Below are 16,731 nucleotides of genomic sequence, written 5' to 3'. Positions count from 1 at the left end.
CTGTGCGCTGCAGCCCGCAGTGGAGTGCGAACACCGCGGCACGTGCCCTCGACAGAAGAGAAATGGTCGGGTGAACGTTGCTTACAAACACAGGGCGCACGCGTGAGTCCCGGAGAACTGCCTCGTTCTGTTGTTGCGACCTTCCAAGGCGGCTTGGACAACAGAATGCCCCTGAAGTGAAGCGGGTTCGAAGCCCCGATCGGCTCCCGGTAGCAACATTCTGCGGCGGCGTGTGTGTTTGTACTGTGCGCTCATTCCATGGAGTCCATCGTTGCGTGTTCTCAGTGCAGAGCTGGTGGCGTACCTCGGCCGTTTTGAAACTCCGAACGATGACGAAAGCCCAGTGCGCGCTCTTCCCCGGAGGTCACGTGCTGAAGGATCACTGCAGGCACGTATAGTCGAGTCGAGACGTAGTCAGTGCTTGACAACACTGACAGCTCTCCGACAGCAGTGGTGTCCAAAGCAGTGGCTCTAGTGATGGTGGCTGTGGATGTCAGAAGGAATGTAACTAGTGATGCCTGGCGTGAGCAGTTCAGTTGCGTAGAACGGAGGGCTGGCGGTAATCATGAAACACGGCGCATGGCTAAACTGGACAGATAGAACAAAGACAACGAACAAGACTGCATGCTGTCCCTTCTTGTCGTGCGCCGTGTCTGGTGTTGAGGTGACGAGGGTTAAGTAGCCTCCGTCTTCTTCGAGGCTTATGGCGCATGCGCAGCTGCATGCTCGCCCCGCGACTCCTCAGCAGCGCGCTCCTCAGCGGCTGCCTATTCCTGACTTCCTACAGCTCTTGCGCGGTGGCCCTTTGCCAGGTTTGCTGCATGCCTCCTCGCCATATGAATCTCTGATGCAATCGCAACTGTTTGTGTGAGTTCACAGGGTTTTGGCTTGGAGCAGGCAAAGAGAGCGGCAGCCATTAGCTGCTTGTGAAGACTCGTTGGCCCTGTGTTGACGTGTTCGCTTGTGCATTCCTCCAGGGCGGTGAAGATAAGACGGAACTACCCATGGCAAAGAAAAGGGCAGGCAGAACAGTAGCAGTGTAACCGAGAACTGCACAAAGTCAAGGCTGGTCAAAACAGCAATTCGAGGGCATTCACTACTCCACGACCGCAAACAAAGTAACAGCAGCCTAGGAGCACTGCTAAAAGATTGAGACCGACTTGAATATGACAGTGCGGGAGCCAATCAAGCTCATGATTCCTGCGAGCTGATCCGCCATGATGTCATCGGTGCTCCGCTTCTGAATTTTTGGGTTCACACTACGTTTCACACATGACGGCCGCGTTTCTACCAAGGTGAAATGAAAACGCGCGTGGTGCAGGCTGAAAAATCCAAGTCCGTCGGAAATTGTCTGGGGCCCCCTGCCTGGCGTGCCCAGTGTGCTGCACTGTAGCGCAAAGGCCCATCAACCATCCTACGAGATGTGGAAAAGTTGAGCTCATGCACGTGACCACTGAAGGAGGTTAAGCGCCACGTGCGCGTTGTTCCTTGAGGAGTGAGTGTTGTCGCGTCGCATGGCATGGCAGATGGCGAGTGCTGGCAGGCAGTGCAGGAAGAGGACTCGCGTGGACACACAACTGGAGGCGATAGGCACTGCATCGTGATGATTAAAACAGACAAATGAAAACTGATCAAATCCCGAAGACAGAAGTTAAATTAAAACGCCGCATCGGTGGGAAGCAGAGAAACACCGCACCACTTGTCACATGACACTGTGTGTATTGCAAAAGACGACGATGGAAAGACATTGAAAAAAAAAGAACCCGGTGACGCTTAAGCTTCGCCTTTAAGAGTGGAGTGCGACAGCGTGTTGCAGGTACTTGTGTAAATGAATTTTGATCTTTCATTTTTTAATTGTTTCAATTACTGAGTTGATATACACGCTGTAAATTTTCTTAATTACCATCATCAAGCATTGGCTTTTCATTCTGAGCACTTTTACACCTTTGAACCCCCTTTTTCGAATTTTTCATTTCTTTAATAAGTTCATTAATTACAACTCTTTCATTAACTCATCATCGCCTATCACACACTAATCAATCATCAATTACTACAACCACAATTACTACAACCACGAAGTAGCAGTCGGCGACGCCGACTGCTACTTCGCCGACGCCTTTGCGACGGAAGGAGCTGTACGCTGTCGCGTAATACACGTTCGACGACGGAAAGAAACGGACCACCCCTAGCAATCGCCATCCCGGCTCTGAGCACGGAAGGACACGCGTCGGAAGTCAGACACACGCGAAAGCGACAAACGCTTTCACCGGTTTACATTTCGTAATGCCTACAAGGCGCGAGCGGTGGCTTTCGCTACGATAGCTTGGTACAATGGTCGCCTCAATAGGAGTGCGGCAGGTGGTTCGAAGAGTGAAGCATGCGACTAGCGTGTAACCCCTCAGAACAATTTGCGGTAAACTTATTGGTGTGTTCTTCACTTTATTACCCTAAAGGCCCCCAACAGGGGTGGATGACATAAATAAAACAAATTAAGCACGTGAACAAAATACCTTAAGTACACGTATGTTCAGTTTTGAACATGGATGCCGTACAGTTCAAAAATGTCGATGTGCAGGTGATTGCGGCGATTTTGTGTGGAAGGCCGTTCCAGTTAGAGTCTGAGCGCGGTAGTGCGAACACGGTTTATTTCATTATCGCACTTAAAAAGCATGGATGTAACTGAGACGCTCGTGAGGCCGCCATCTCAGCCGGCCATGTCGCAAAGCACGCGCTTGGCGAATACCTTGGGCTCAAGAGAGAGCAATTCATGATTGTGACAGAATCCCTGGAACGCAGCCCTTACTGCTGGTTTGTTCGTAGGGGTTCGGCCACTGGTCGCTGCGAGCAAAGCGCCGCGGTGCCAAAGCAGTTCCCTTCGCAGGTCCCGTGGCGAGCGGCCTGACGACCAAGTACGGCTGCCGGGCGGTGACCATCGCCGGCTCGCTCATGGCCACCGCGGGGCTCGCGGTGAGCGTGGTGGCGCCCAACGTCACCTACCTCTTCTTCACCATCGGGCTGTTCACGGGTGCGTACACGTGCGGACTCAAGTTTTCGCACAACGCACAAAGGCACAGGCTTACAGAATAAAGGGGAGACAAACGGCGCTGCGTCGGTCTTCCCTTTGTTTTGTAAATCTCGGCTTCGGTGCGCTATAATGCAAACCGGTAAAGAATCGCCAACCGCACCTCTCCTGAAGTAACTGGCGCCACTAACTAGCTCAGGAATCACGATTCCCAACCCTTTTCTTGTGTCTCTGGCCAAGTGCTTGCGCCAAACCAGCTTTCATGAAAGGAGCACCGAGGACTGTATAGAGGCTCAAGAACATTGTACCAGGCCTCTGTAGTGTCCAGAATAAGAGTGTCCTACTGGCATAAACTAAATTATTCAGCCATGCCTTCCCGTGCGGCAACAAGTGGAGCCTCCAGCATGACAGGGCACAGGGTATACAGTGGCATTGTGAAACAAGCAGCACAGCAAGAACACATTGCCAAACAGCAACCGGTTGCAGCTCAGGAGAAGAGTATGCGTGGGGTGCTGGTCTCGTAAGTGGGGGACGCATTTTTACCGCTGCGCCCGGCGGAGGTACCTTCCGGGCCTGGAGGACTGTGCGGACGACGCCAGTGAAGGCTGCGCAAAACTGAGTCTTACGCTCTAAGAAATGGCTCCTGTTGGCATTTGCGGAGCATCTCCGCGGCAGCGATCGAGGATGGAGTGCTGACTATGGGGTAACGATCGCAGGCGCGGGCTTCGGGCTCATGTACCTTCCTGCCATCGTGTCGGTGACCATGTACTTCGAGAAGCGGCGCGCCTTCGCCACGGGCATCGCGGTTTGCGGCTCGGGCTTCGGCACCTTCGCCCTGGCGCCCTTCATCGAGTGGCTGGTGCACGTGTACGGCTGGCAGGGGGCGCTGCTCTGCACCGCCGGCATGGTGCTCAACTGCTGCGTGTTCGGCGCCCTGCTGCGGCCGCTGCCCGCCGTCGTACGCCACGAGAGGGCGCCGCCCAGGGAGATCAACGGAAATGCGTACCACGCCACGTGAGTGTACACAGTGCCACGAAGGTTGCGCCATCGCATGTCTTGTCTTTGCCGTAACGTGACGTGCTGCCACCAGACGGGGGTGAATCAGATCACTTGCCGCCAAACACTTCTGGAAAGCAGCATCCTTGTAAACGAACGAGCGCATTCCAGTGCATACTTACCCGCGTTCTACAGGCTTCCTCTCCATCCAGTTCGTCGTGCATCAATCTGTGTGATATGCGCGATGTGAGTTTAATTATTGCTGTCTTGTAGGTAATTGGGTTGTCATAAATCTAAAGAAATGGTCTAAAAAAACACATCCATGTGAAAGAAAGGCAAGGTGGCTTTAATCAGTAACAGTCAGACATTTCATGTTCAGGCTGTGAGCATATCTTCCCTTAAAAAGGACCGATGTTTAAGAGATATATGTCCATCTATGGAGACTGAACACCTGGATTTTATCACATCATTTAGATATCAGTAGCCTGTGTGAGCGACACGGGATGTTGGCCCTTTCAAACTTGGGAATTAGCTTCACTAATTAATCTTGTTCCCTTCCTTATTCAAACATTGTAGGTTCGCTGCTGCATTGCAGTGTTACTCAGCGTCCATGCGAGCGTACGGAGCAACAAACGATTACTGAGAGCACCATGTGGGTTGTCATAATGAGGCTCTTAAAACGCAACCACACGAGGCACGAATGGCGAAGGAGAACAATAGACAGCAGCGCCATTACCGGTAGTCGCGGCGTCCTCCCTCTTCTTTCGTGTCCTATCTGGTTTCGCTTTATCCCAACTGGAAAAAACCCTGTGATGGAGTATCCTCGTACAGGTTTTGCCATACAAGTGTCTAAGTTATCATAAAATATCCTACAAATTATACTGCAATGTTTAATGTTGCATGAGATTTGCATGATATATGCATGGGCGTCCGGAAGGGGGGGGGGGGGGGGGGGGGCAGGGGGTGAGGGGGTGCGGTTGCCCCCCCCCCCTGGAATTACGGATATTATTTATGCCCTGATAGAAAACAACTACAAACCTATCGCCTCCCCCCCCCCCCCCCCGGACACCGGGTGCCCCCCACCCCTACCCCCCGGAAAAAGTTCTGTGGACGCCCTTGGATATATGAGTGATGTCTTACGACAAAGCTTTTATGTGGTTATACCAGCATACAGCTTTTTTAAGCAGGGATGGCCATCCTTATTGCTGGAAGTCAGCTCGCTCGACTGTCTATCAATGAGGGGTCAAGTTTCGTACAGTAAACTCTGCTGTGTATGCGGGCAGCTATGGCCGAAATGAAATGGCTGTCGGTATAGTAGTAGTAGTATAAAACTTTATTCCGCAAAATGGGACGAGGTTTAGGGGTTGGGGTCTTAAGCAGCAGGCGGTGTTCCTGGGTACAGGATCCCATTGGTTCTTGCTGCCTCCTCGTCCCGCTCAACCAGCGCAAGTTGATCTTGCGGGTCGGAGCTGGACAGAAGCTCCTCCCACTGCTCGACTGATGGTTTTGTAAAGAAACGCCGTTCTTCTTCCAACTCTGCAGGCCCGGCCGACTGAGCTCGTGCTCGGCGTCCCGCGAGCTCTCCCTGTCGACGGGCACCATCGAGCGGTCGGAGCCCCGGCGCAGCGCCCGCTGGTCGGCGCTGCTGCCCACCGAGGAGGAGGAGGCCATGTCGTGCCTGCACATCGCCGGCTCCACCCCTCCGAGCCCCCATGCCCGCAGCCTGCTGGTGCGCAAGGACATCTTCTACAGCGGCAGCATGATGAACCTGCCGCCCGAGTACCGGGGCTCCTCCTCCGTCCTGTCGCGGGAGCTGAGCGTCACCTCGCTAAGGACCATCAAGTCCGTCACGGTGCCCCTGTCGGACGAGCGCAGCCGCATCCAGAGGTGGGTGTCCCTCCTCCGTCCGGGGCAGGGTGTACTCTCCACTCCGGGCTAGTCAGCTTTTTAGTTGCTCGGGGTGCACAGACGGCTTACTCAGGCAGTTGCATGCAACTCTGGAAGTAAACAACAAGGGCCCATTTCCGGCCGTTTGACAAAGCGCGCGGACAGTACGATATGTGTGCTCGCGACGGCAGCATACGGCTCTTTAACACCTCCTGTCGTGATTCAGCTTGCCCTAGTTCGCGCAGCCTTGGGCGCTCTATGCCATCGCGAGCGTCCCTTTCTACAATGTTCTGGGAAAAACAAACTATAATGCGGCTACCTTTCACTTGTGCCATTTGTCCATTCATGCACTGCTCAACAAACTTCACTTGTCCAAAAGTTCTAATTCCAATTATTCAGTCAGATTAGCAGTCCTCAGAAGACGTAGGACAAGACATGCAAGGAGCACGCGCGCTCCCTCAACGTCAGCCGTGAACCAAGTGGTCCTGCAATTCATTTGCTCTGCTCTAGCGTTGCAGTCGTATACGGCTCACATGCTGAGACCTGACTCTGGTGCACCACCACCGCAGGTTCCTCTGCTCGAGTGAGGTGGAGGCCGCGCTGCGCGAGATGGTCAACTTCGGGCTGCTCCGGTCGCCCGTGTTCCTGCTGTTCGCCGCGTCCAACCTGTTCACCAGCGTGGGCTTCAACGTGCCCTACGTGTACACCAAAGACCGCGCCGTAGAAGACCTGCACGTGCCCGAGGAGACCGGCAGCCTCCTGCTCTCCTGCATCGGCCTCTCCAACACGCTGGGCCGCGTGCTGCTCGGCTACCTAAGCGACAAGTCGTGTGTGAACCGACTCTGGCTGTACAACGCCAACCTGACGGTCTGCGGCCTCGCCACGGCCTTCAGCTACGCCGCGCGCAGCGGCGCCGCCATGGCCGTCTACTGCGTCATCTTCGGAGCCACCTCGGGTGCGTCCCCGCCGCCATGTTCGCGAGATTAAGCAAAATATGCGGAAATCCCTGTGTTTTCCCTAACTTTTCAGCGCATGCTTTCCATAGCATTTCCTCATTTCCGTTTAATGGACATGATGCCGTACGGAGTCGAGTGAGAATTTTAACAGCGCCATATACGTCGTCCGTATTAGTCCGCATGGGATCTGTACGTCCCTTAGGCTTCCGTACGAGCCATACGGAAAACATCGGTAATTATTGCAATCGTCATATGGAACGTACGTTATTCAGACGAATGCAAGTGCGTATCGAAAACGCTACATTTCAATCATACTGCTACTTCGAACCTTAGCTCAGTCTTTTTTTTTTATCTCACCATGATGGAGAAAAAAAAAGGTTACGCACTGCAAACGGAAAACTGCTTCCCCTCAGATGAAGTGCTGCTTGCTCCGCTCAGTCGTTCAGGGAAGTGTATCGGTGGAACTTTTTGGTGGTAATGTTTTCCGTCAAGCGTGGTGCCAGTGAGCTGAGCCTCGTCGGTGACGTTTGCAGGCGCCTTCGTGAGCCTGACGTCGGTGATCCTGGTAGACATCTTGGGCCTGGAGCGGCTCACCAACGCGTTCGGGCTGCTGCTGCTCTTCGAGGGCGTAGCCTGCCTCGTGGGGCCGCCGGTGACCGGTGAGTGGAGACAATGGTCTTCTAACGCGATTCGACATCGTCGTCGTGGAGAACATGTCGAGAACGGAGCAGTGATGGAGGTGCCACGGAAGCGTGCGCGCGTTTGGGGTAGCATGCAGCTCCCGGCCCTGTTGTGTTGTTCGAAGTGATTCTGTCGCTCTAGAAAGAAACGCAGAGGTTCTTCGAAGAATATGAGACGCCATTTAATGCGCAGCCATGCGATCCGCTAAACTCTTGACACCATGCAACGCAAAAGAGGGCAGGGCAGAGAGTAGACACTTCCATGCGACTTTTTTCGGTCCTCTGTTGCATTACTTCGCGCTGCAACTTTTTCACATGAATGGCTAACTAATTGGCTTTCATGTACCGTAATTTCAGGTATGCACTCAACGAGCTGTACATGTAAAAACTGAAATTTCGCACTTTGCACACTAACTATACAAGCGCGGACAGTGCAGCATATTTCAATATCGTCGGATGTGGAATGAAATACCCTACGCTTCTCCTATTGCGAGGTTATACTTCCGCCGTGCGTGCAAATGCATTTTTATGCGCCGGTCGCATACACGTTGCTCTTGTGGGCTATACGTATCCAGCGCGGACAATCTAGTAAACAAAATTTTTTTCAGAACAAACTGAGCCCTGCTGACGGGTGCGGACTGTATATCGTAAATTACACTAATGTACAGCTTTAACCTAGCCCTATCTACAAAACTCGTGAATACGATAACGAGAGTAAAACACAGAACGTTAATGGGCACAGGGGTCCGTTACATTTAAATTTTTCATAAGCACCACGGTCAAAACATCTTCAACCATTCACATTCAAACCACACCTTTAAAACACACATCTGCAACCTCCCTAGACGGCTTGCTCTTTTCCTCTGCATTCTTGACGCCATTCGTAAGAGTGCACGGCAATCTGCAGCGACGACACGATGCCGGCCTTCAGCCGTGGTCGCGCAAGGTTTATGTCCCTAACTGGTGTCATAAAACTCCGGACCGAGGAATGCCGTAACCAGTCACGCTATGTCGGCTAACTCGCCGAGATAACGCCAGAAGAAATAATCTTTCTAGACGTGCTCACTGCATACGACCACTGCATTCGAATTAGTCACTTTATTCCCCATCCACAGCTCCAAGCTCCAAAATTATTTCAATTGTTTGTACTCAGGAGAACTGTGCAGGCTCAATTCACCTCGCACTGCACGATTTACGCACTAGGGATGCTGCACGAGCAATTTCTGTCCACTTTTCTCACCGGCACATCCACTGCGCGAAGAGTAGCTGCTTGCACCGCGAACGCCGATCCCCGGTCGACCGCTTCGGAAAAGAACCGCGTGGGGGCGCCACCGTTGCTGAAAGGTGCGAATGGCATTAGGGCTGTCGTCACGCCAACACCCCGCCGATGTCTGGTGTCACGAAATTCCCATGCTGTTCGCGAGGTCACATCACCTTGTGATGTCATCACAACCTGCGCAATGTGGCAGGTGGAAATTAAGTTTCTGATTATCGAGACAGGCCGCGTAACGCTATGAAATCATGACAACCTGCCCAACGGGTTGTGACCAGGCAGCTGGCAGCGCGTATATGGCGCTTGACGGACCGCCAGTTGCAAACAAACTGCTGCAACACACACTCAAAAGTTGCAGCAGAAACTGTCACAGATGTGAAACATAAAGCTACCGCGCCCCCAAGGTTTTTCGTACAGCAGCACTACTACCCGCATTCTCGCAAAATCCGAGTCTCTGAAGCCGGTTTGACTTTTGCGAACACGGACGGGGCAGAGAAGGAACGCAGCTGCGTCCAGATAAGCAAGGCTGGTTCCCCCCCCCCCCCCCCCCCCACCCTTCCCTTCGAAGACCTCCCGTGTGAATCGCGCTTAAATGGAAGAAGAAAGGCAATGGGGGAATGCTCGAGACATGCGAAACCTGTTCAAAAGCGAAGCGAAAGGGAATCTAGCCTCGCTTTACATTCTCAGCTGGGCGTCACTTTCTGCCGTGGCTTTGCTTCTCAGGTTAGCATTGAGGTTAACCCGGGGCCGTCCGGGTTGTCTGACGAAGAGCGTCTTCGTGTGTGACGACGGGAGCAATAATGGGCAAGACGACAGCGGCAATCAGATGTCGTGGCTGAGAGACAGAAACAGTTGAAAGCACAGAGGCAGTATGTGCTGAGAAGACGTTAGCGAGAAACCGATGACGAACGGCAGTTGCGATTGGATGCGAACGCGGCCTACCGAAAGCAAAAATAGGAAGAACATTTGCCTAACAACGCTGCAGCGACGAAAATATTCACCCGTGAGACTGTGGAAAACCCGTTTGGGTTTTCGGCAAGAAGCATAACCGCCAGATTAAGTCAGCAAAACGATGTTTCATCATAGAGGCACAACAAGGATAACCATTCAGAAGCAAGCATAGCCGCGAGATTAACTCAGCAAACAATCTGTAATCATGGAGACACAACAAGCATAACCTTGTAGAAACGTACTGCGTCACGATATTCCGTGATTAACCGAGTTAGACCGTCTGTATTTTTTTCACGCGTGCGCCCGGCAAGTGAAGAGCCTTCGCAGCGATTGTCTGCTCGAAGACACGCCGGCGGACAGTCAGCAAAGAGGAACGCATTCCGCCTGCTGTCGAGAGAAATTGCGCGAGTGATTGGCAAAGCAAGCTGCCACCTTTCCCGTGTGCAGACACGCGTCAGTTGTCGGAATCGCAAACGATGCAAGAAGAAAGTAAGGCGGATGTTCAGGGTATTGAAGAGGACTGAAGGTGCTTAGTATTTGAAACTGCAAATGAAACTGTAGTTTTGCCAGTTATGCTTTATTCATATGTGTGAACTTTGGGGCATGGCTTTAGGCGGCGAAGACCGCACTTATACGGGCAACGGTTCACGTTTTCTGAGCCTCTGTATCTCGCTGTCAGCAAACGCTCTTATCATGAATATACCTATATGGGAGTAAGAAGTGACTAAGCTTTCCTCTGGCGCCCTCCCTTTTAGGGGCACTGGATGCTGTACAAGTTCCGACCTAGATTTCGTTCACTAAATATACGGAATGCCTACTCTTTGCAACACAGGTATATTCCCACTGCAAAACATAGTAACTTGATGCCGTTAGTAATTAGAGCGTTTTTAAACGCCGCACTAAATGCCCTGGGGTTAGCATATAAAGGAGATTAAAAGTTAGGTTAAAACCTTTGTAACTGCTTGAAATTTGCATGCTTGAAGAGCGAATTTGTTTCCGTTGCCAACCTAAAGTATTCCGTATTTGCAGTGATGGGAATCTACCCCGGGGCTTAGGCAGCATGCCCTGCCACTTAAAGAGAGTATGCTTACTGCCTTTTTACTCCTTTCGTGTCGAGGGTGCAGCAGCAGCTGCGACACGACTCAACACGGCCTTCGCTGCGTCCCAGAACCGCATACAGTTTATTTTAACCGTGAAGCACCTGCCATGGGCCTCCAGTTGCGGAGTGAAACTGAAGTGTTCGATTGTTCCTTTCGATTGGCAGTTCCTATAGACTTGGGCAGTTTCGATTAAGTCCAGTTAGGATAACGCGTGTCACCGTCTTTTCACGAAGCCTGCAGCACTGTTTGTTTGTTTGTTTGTTTGCTTGTTTCCAATACAAGCAAAAAGCGAAGGGAGAGCTAAAGGCTACTAGCCTGACGAGGCCCTCCCTCCGCATACAGTTTCGACAGCATTACAGGGAAAATTTAAGAAAACAGCACACACATTTGTAGTTACACTCTACGCAGTTCTACGTCATAGAGGATTCAGTACATATCATTGTATACAAATATATACAACAGATTTCTTGCCCTAGATGTGACAGGAAGAAAAGAAAAAAAGATATGAACACAGCTGTAAAGCTCAGTACTCATGTACGCATGTACTCGGTTTGTCTCTAACTGTATTCCTTCACAATCTTCGTCACCCTTGCGCACATCGCTCGAGCGGCGCACTGCCTTACAAGCAAAGGGACACCTCCCCATAGCGTGTCGCGGTTTTACAGGCGACCCTTGCGGTAAAACCCGCACAGACCTACAAACCACATGGACTTTAACACTTTACTTAAAATCCGTGGGTTGCTGGCAAATCCCAGTTGTTATCATCTGACGTGCACTGCTCGAGCTCTGTGCATAATGGTGGCGCTGACTGTGCTACCGTGCGCAAAAGTAAAGACTGGCCATGGTCCTCGGCGGGCCGTGAGGCCTGGTCTTGCTCTGCTGGTCCGGAAGTGAATTTTTAGAGAAGGCAGAGGATAGCCCCCCCCCCCCCCCCACACACACACACACTCATCGACGAAACGCAGTTGAGACCGTTTTTCGCTGCATTGGCTTGTGTAACTAGCCATCGCATGGCCTCTTAATTTGCGGACTACAGTCAAATTAGCTGGTCGCTGTCCTCTGAAGCAAGGACACCACGTGAACAAGTGTGGCACATGGCCGTATACCATGTAGATTTCGGCTGTGTTGTAGGGCCATTGGAGGGCGCATACAAACGTGCGGACACATCACATTGGATGCGGTTTAAATGGGCTCTGACAGCCGCGTTTGCAAAGAGCTGCGCTGTACAGCATTTAAGCAGAGCTTACCTCAACTACCTGCGAATGGGTAGGGTTTTCCGTTGAAGGTCGGCACTGAAGTATAACAATGGCTTTTTGTGCACAATAATGGCAGTGGTGATGGTCGTCAGAAAATAGTCAAATAATATTTAGCTAGCTAAATAGCGGTTACTAATTAGGTTTTTAACAAGTACAGTCTGGCGCCTGTTTGTAATGAGATTTTGTAGCTGGCCGTGGATAACAGCCATATCAGTTTTCAGAATTTCGAAACTGCGATTATTCTCGGCGCTGCAGGGCAACGAATTCAGGTGACTTGGATTCAAAATATATCGCGTTTATTGTAAGACGCGGGGCGAAGAACGCAAGCATGCGGCACAGACACTAATAATCACCTTACGTTTATTTCAGCAAATCAAGACAAACACCAATCTGGAGCCGTGAAGCGCAGTGCCATGCCGCATGTTAGATATATTATAGCTCTTTCCTCGATAGCGATACTGAGGTGCTATTGCTCAATTACCTCTTTTCTGTGCTATACAGAGGCACTCGAAATTCTTACTGACACTCGTGTCTTTTGGAAGCCAGCTTTGAAAAGTTTGCGGACTAGCGCTTGCAGTGAACAGGTGGTCACCCAAGGGCCGACACGGATTTCACTGCCACGAGGCGCCCTCACAGCCGCTCATGCAGGCATCGGCCTGATTCGCCGGTGTATGGCTTCCCACATATGTGAACGCGATCTTGCACACGACACCAACTTTGCACGCAATAAACCGCGTTTCATGGTTCCTGGTTTCATGGTTTCATGGTTCCAAGCTGCTGCCAAGCGAAAGGGGGCTGCGGCTTAGTCAAGCTGTCTCTCAGCTTTTTCTGCGCCTCCGCTGTCTGTATCTTTACAAGGCAGAAATAAAGAATTTGAATTTGAATTTATTGTGAAGCCTTGCTTCTCAGCTGTGCCGTTGGTCAGCGGACACAAACGCACCAGCTTCCTCGGTGCCGTTAGCGTAGGGTCTGCGCCGCATTCCGTTGCCGTCTTCTCCGGATGGTACAAAACGTTGTGCATTGATCACAGAGTGAGTGCAAACTTTGTGAGTGCACCACGTCGCGTGCAGGTTCTTTATAGTAAAAGTTATTGCCGCGCTGACAATCTTCGACGGGGCTATATTCGCTTGGCCATGCGATACTGCCCAGCTCGGCGCACTTGTAAATGACATTACGGGATTTGAAGCACGTGTTCTTGCCCATTCGGTCATTGTTTTCTTATGTTTAGAGACAAAATAAATGCTACCCTAGATTCGGTCTTTAAAGCCCATCTTCTAGCGGAAATGGCACGTATAACGGCACACGAATAGAGATTGATAGGCGCAAGTGTGCGTCTGCCGTTGTCTTGTCTCTGTCTCGTTTGCATGTGCTGTTTTTACCAAACATCATGCACCAACTGGCCCGCGTACTTTTTGTTCTGCCTGTATGTGGTGCAGGCAGGGTCTTATTATTTTTATTTCTTTTTGGTTGCCCTGTCCTATCGAATGTATCTTCTCCTATGTAAGCATTGTATGTCGCTGCAACTTGTCGCTATTCGGACACAGTGAACCTTAAGGATGTGCATCTGTAATATGTTCTGCAAGGGTGCAACAAAAGGAATGTTTTCAGCCCTCAATAACCGACATGTGTACACAGTCCGCACACCCTTCCCAAGAGTGCCTTCTTGCAACCTCTTCTTTCAAGGAGCAAAGTTAGGACTGAAACACACCACTAAGGCTACTAGAGTGGTGAATGGCAGCGCTTTTAATGCCAATGTAAAACACGCACAAGCAAGTCTGGCGTTGCCCGCGAAGCTCTGCTTTCCGCAGTAGCGCCAACACTGAGAGCGCCTCCCTTTTATGCGCAGGCTGGCTGTACGACTACACGGGCTCCTACGACCCCGGATTCTTCCTGTCCGGGGCCATGATCGCCTTCGGCGGCGTCATGCTGTTCGTGATTCCTTGTGCTCAGCGCTGCGAGGAGCAGTCCAGTACTACGTCCACGACCAAGTCCTCCCGGGAAGAGACCGCCACGACCGACATGAGCAACGGCACCTCCTCAGTGAACGGTCCGCACAACGTGTGACGCCTTCCGCCCGTTGACCGAAGGGTGCGAGACCGACGCGAGGAGTTGCCTGGAGGAGCGCGGGCCTCATCTGGGCCCGGGTGTCGAAGGATGACGCTCTCGCTCCGCGGAAAGGTCGAGCGACTGTGAGCGCGACACGTGGAGTGCCGAGTCCACCATGGACTGGATGTAGGCTGCTCCGGTTTACGCCACTGTCGACGACAAGCCAGTGACCATGGTAGCCTGGACGCTACCTGGAATGCGTACGCTCTATACCCCAAGGATCCCGTTCATGGTTATCTGTGGAGCTTTGCGGTGGCGCGGAAGCTGCGCTGATCCACAAGGTGCGACCTTCTCCGCAGCAAGAAAACGTGTTGAGCCGTGCCTTGAATCCGCGCTGGTGCCGTCTTCGAGGGCGGGCAACAAAGCGGCGTTTTCTGGGCACTCGTTGTGCTTCCTCAGCGCTTGGAATGCCCGTGTGCAATGCCTTTTATGTGGGGAAGACGCCGCGCTGTGCACACGATCCTTTGTCGCGTGGTGACCCATGCTTCACGTTTCCACTGTCCATAGACTCCCGTGCAACGATCACGGAGAGCCCTTCGCAAGGACGACCCAGTGGTACAGCAGCTTTTATTTTTCCGGATACCAGTGGTGCGTGACAAACTAGTGGAGCTCATCCTGGAGTACAGATGTGGCACCGCTCCTGGGACGAGTTTTTTCTCTTTTATCTTTCGAAGATATGCTTAGGCGCACTCTATGAGTCTTTACAAAGCTCTGGCAAACCTAATTTGCCGAAGCTTTCCATTTTGTCCGCTACGTGGACGTCTTTTGCCAAACCACGACGTAGGTTCCTCTGTAAACCTTTTCCGCGTACAAGCGACTGCCTGCAGCCTTCGAAACATGGGAGTGCGAAGGTGATAGGTTCCGATTACAGCTCAGTACTACTCGCAGGCGCTTGATACACGACAGCGTCGCCAATTCGTGCCGGTGTATTCTTCACTGTGCGCTTAGCTCATTACGTAATATATAGTAGAGAAAGAATAAAGCGGAGGACCACGTTTCCAGACTTATCAAGTCCACATAGGCACCCCACTGTTCGCAAAGGCGCCGGTACGAGTGAAATATGTCCAGCGCGTATGCACCCATGTGGGAGGTTGAACGATTCCTGCCGAGTTCACTTCTATGCTCGGCTCCATCAGCTTCGACTCTTCCTAATTTTGTATGGCTGGCTTTGAAGTCGGCCAATGAATGAATCATCGCCGAAGTCAGAAATATGCAGCCACCGCAACAGCCTGTGTGATAGTGCGCGAATGTGTCACCGGACATCCAAAGCCTAAAGTGACCTTACCGCGTGACCTGCGAGTCCCGGTGTTGCGACCTGGTGCGCGCTGCGTGCGAGGCAGTGTTCTGGACCAACGCGGTGCCTTGCACTTTCTTCCGCTTGGTCCCCCTTTCGTGTTTCACTGCGTCCGACTTCGGGGCGGATTTGGCGGAGGAGTGGTGTGGTATAAATGACCGCGTATATCTCTTTTTGAACTTCTTAGCTATACGGGCGGTCTCTGCCTTTATTCCCAGTTTTATCGCTTTTTCGCCTTCCTTCTCGCCAATGAGGCGAAACGTGATCCAAGCGACTGTGTTATGTAAAAAGAAAGGAACCACAGTGTTGTTGGCCAGGTGCTGGCTGCCTTGTAAACGCCTTGTCGGGTCATCTGTGTGTGCAGTCTTATCTTATCTCTTATCTTTTGTGTGTTTGCTGTCGCATACCTGTGTGTGCCAGCACGGGGCTCACATGCATCATTAAAGACCAGACCGGGACTAGAGTTCACCGGAAGCCCTTTATCTGTGCTTGCTTTTGCATAGCGCTTACTGCAGCACCACTTCGAGCTGCTATGCGTGCACCTTGCATGTTCAATGCACCTTCCTGAACGATTTCCCAAAGGCGACAGTTTGAGACCCCACATTTCGAAGTCCATCGCCAAGAATGTTACGAAGCGTTTGCATCAACAACGTAAACTGTAATGAGTTGTGGGTTCTGCGCTGTGCCTTTCGTTTACATCGTTCTGGACCCGTGTTTCGTGTGATTTTACTTGCTTTAGTCAAAAACTGACTGCTCCGTTGATTTCCTTATTCCAGTTGAAATATACAGATGAATTGCTTCGTAACCGGTGGCGGTAGCAGGAACTGCCCACGGCCTCTTGAGGCTTGCAGTGTTGCATCAATAACGGATGGCCAGGCTATTAAGCGAAGACTTCGTACGCTTGTACATAACATTGTGCACACAATATAGAGGTATTAGGATTTTGAGTCCAAGGAGTGCTCGGATATCACCAATTTCCTGCGGTGAGATCCCATAATCACTATTTTATTTTCAATGAAACTGTCATGTTATGGCCTAATGTTTCAGAGCAAAGGAAGGCTGTAAAAAGCGCTCCTGTCCGTCGTGTACCACCTTTTTCTTGTCCGTTGTGTTTTGTGCGCTGGTTCCTTCAGAAGTATGTATTACCAACTAGCCCAACAACAAGTGTTGTAAAAAATGCTATTTTTTTTAGGCCAGCTTACTGTATACC

At 51.6% G+C, this 16,731-nt stretch overlaps 1 protein-coding gene across 6 annotated transcripts in view; it reads left to right on the top strand.

Annotated features, from left to right (window-relative positions):
- Positions 1-16,003, top strand: part of LOC149345200 (monocarboxylate transporter 12-B-like) — a 103,968-nt gene extending 87,965 nt beyond the window's left edge. For 5 of the 6 annotated variants that reach the window (XM_089546504.1, XM_089546507.1, XM_089546505.1 and 2 more), the window contains 6 exons: positions 2,882-3,025; positions 3,739-4,036; positions 5,561-5,905; positions 6,475-6,860; positions 7,395-7,520; positions 13,968-16,003. In XM_089546504.1, coding sequence (XP_089402630.1) covers positions 2,882-3,025; positions 3,739-4,036; positions 5,561-5,905; positions 6,475-6,860; positions 7,395-7,520; positions 13,968-14,185 — 1,517 coding nt within the window. In that variant the 3' untranslated portion in view covers positions 14,186-16,003. The remainder of the gene's footprint in view (positions 1-2,881; positions 3,026-3,738; positions 4,037-5,560; positions 5,906-6,474; positions 6,861-7,394; positions 7,521-13,967) is intronic. The other variant, XM_089546509.1, reaches the window with a different exon arrangement.
- The last annotated feature ends 728 nt before the right edge of the window (positions 16,004-16,731 follow it).

Source organism: Amblyomma mixtum, chromosome 5 (genome assembly GCF_055824585.1).
Source record: "Amblyomma mixtum isolate Tamu chromosome 5, ASM5582458v1, whole genome shotgun sequence".
Classification (NCBI taxonomy): Eukaryota; Metazoa; Arthropoda; class Arachnida; order Ixodida; family Ixodidae; genus Amblyomma; species Amblyomma mixtum.
This window is presented reverse-complemented; position numbering and strand designations above follow the sequence as displayed.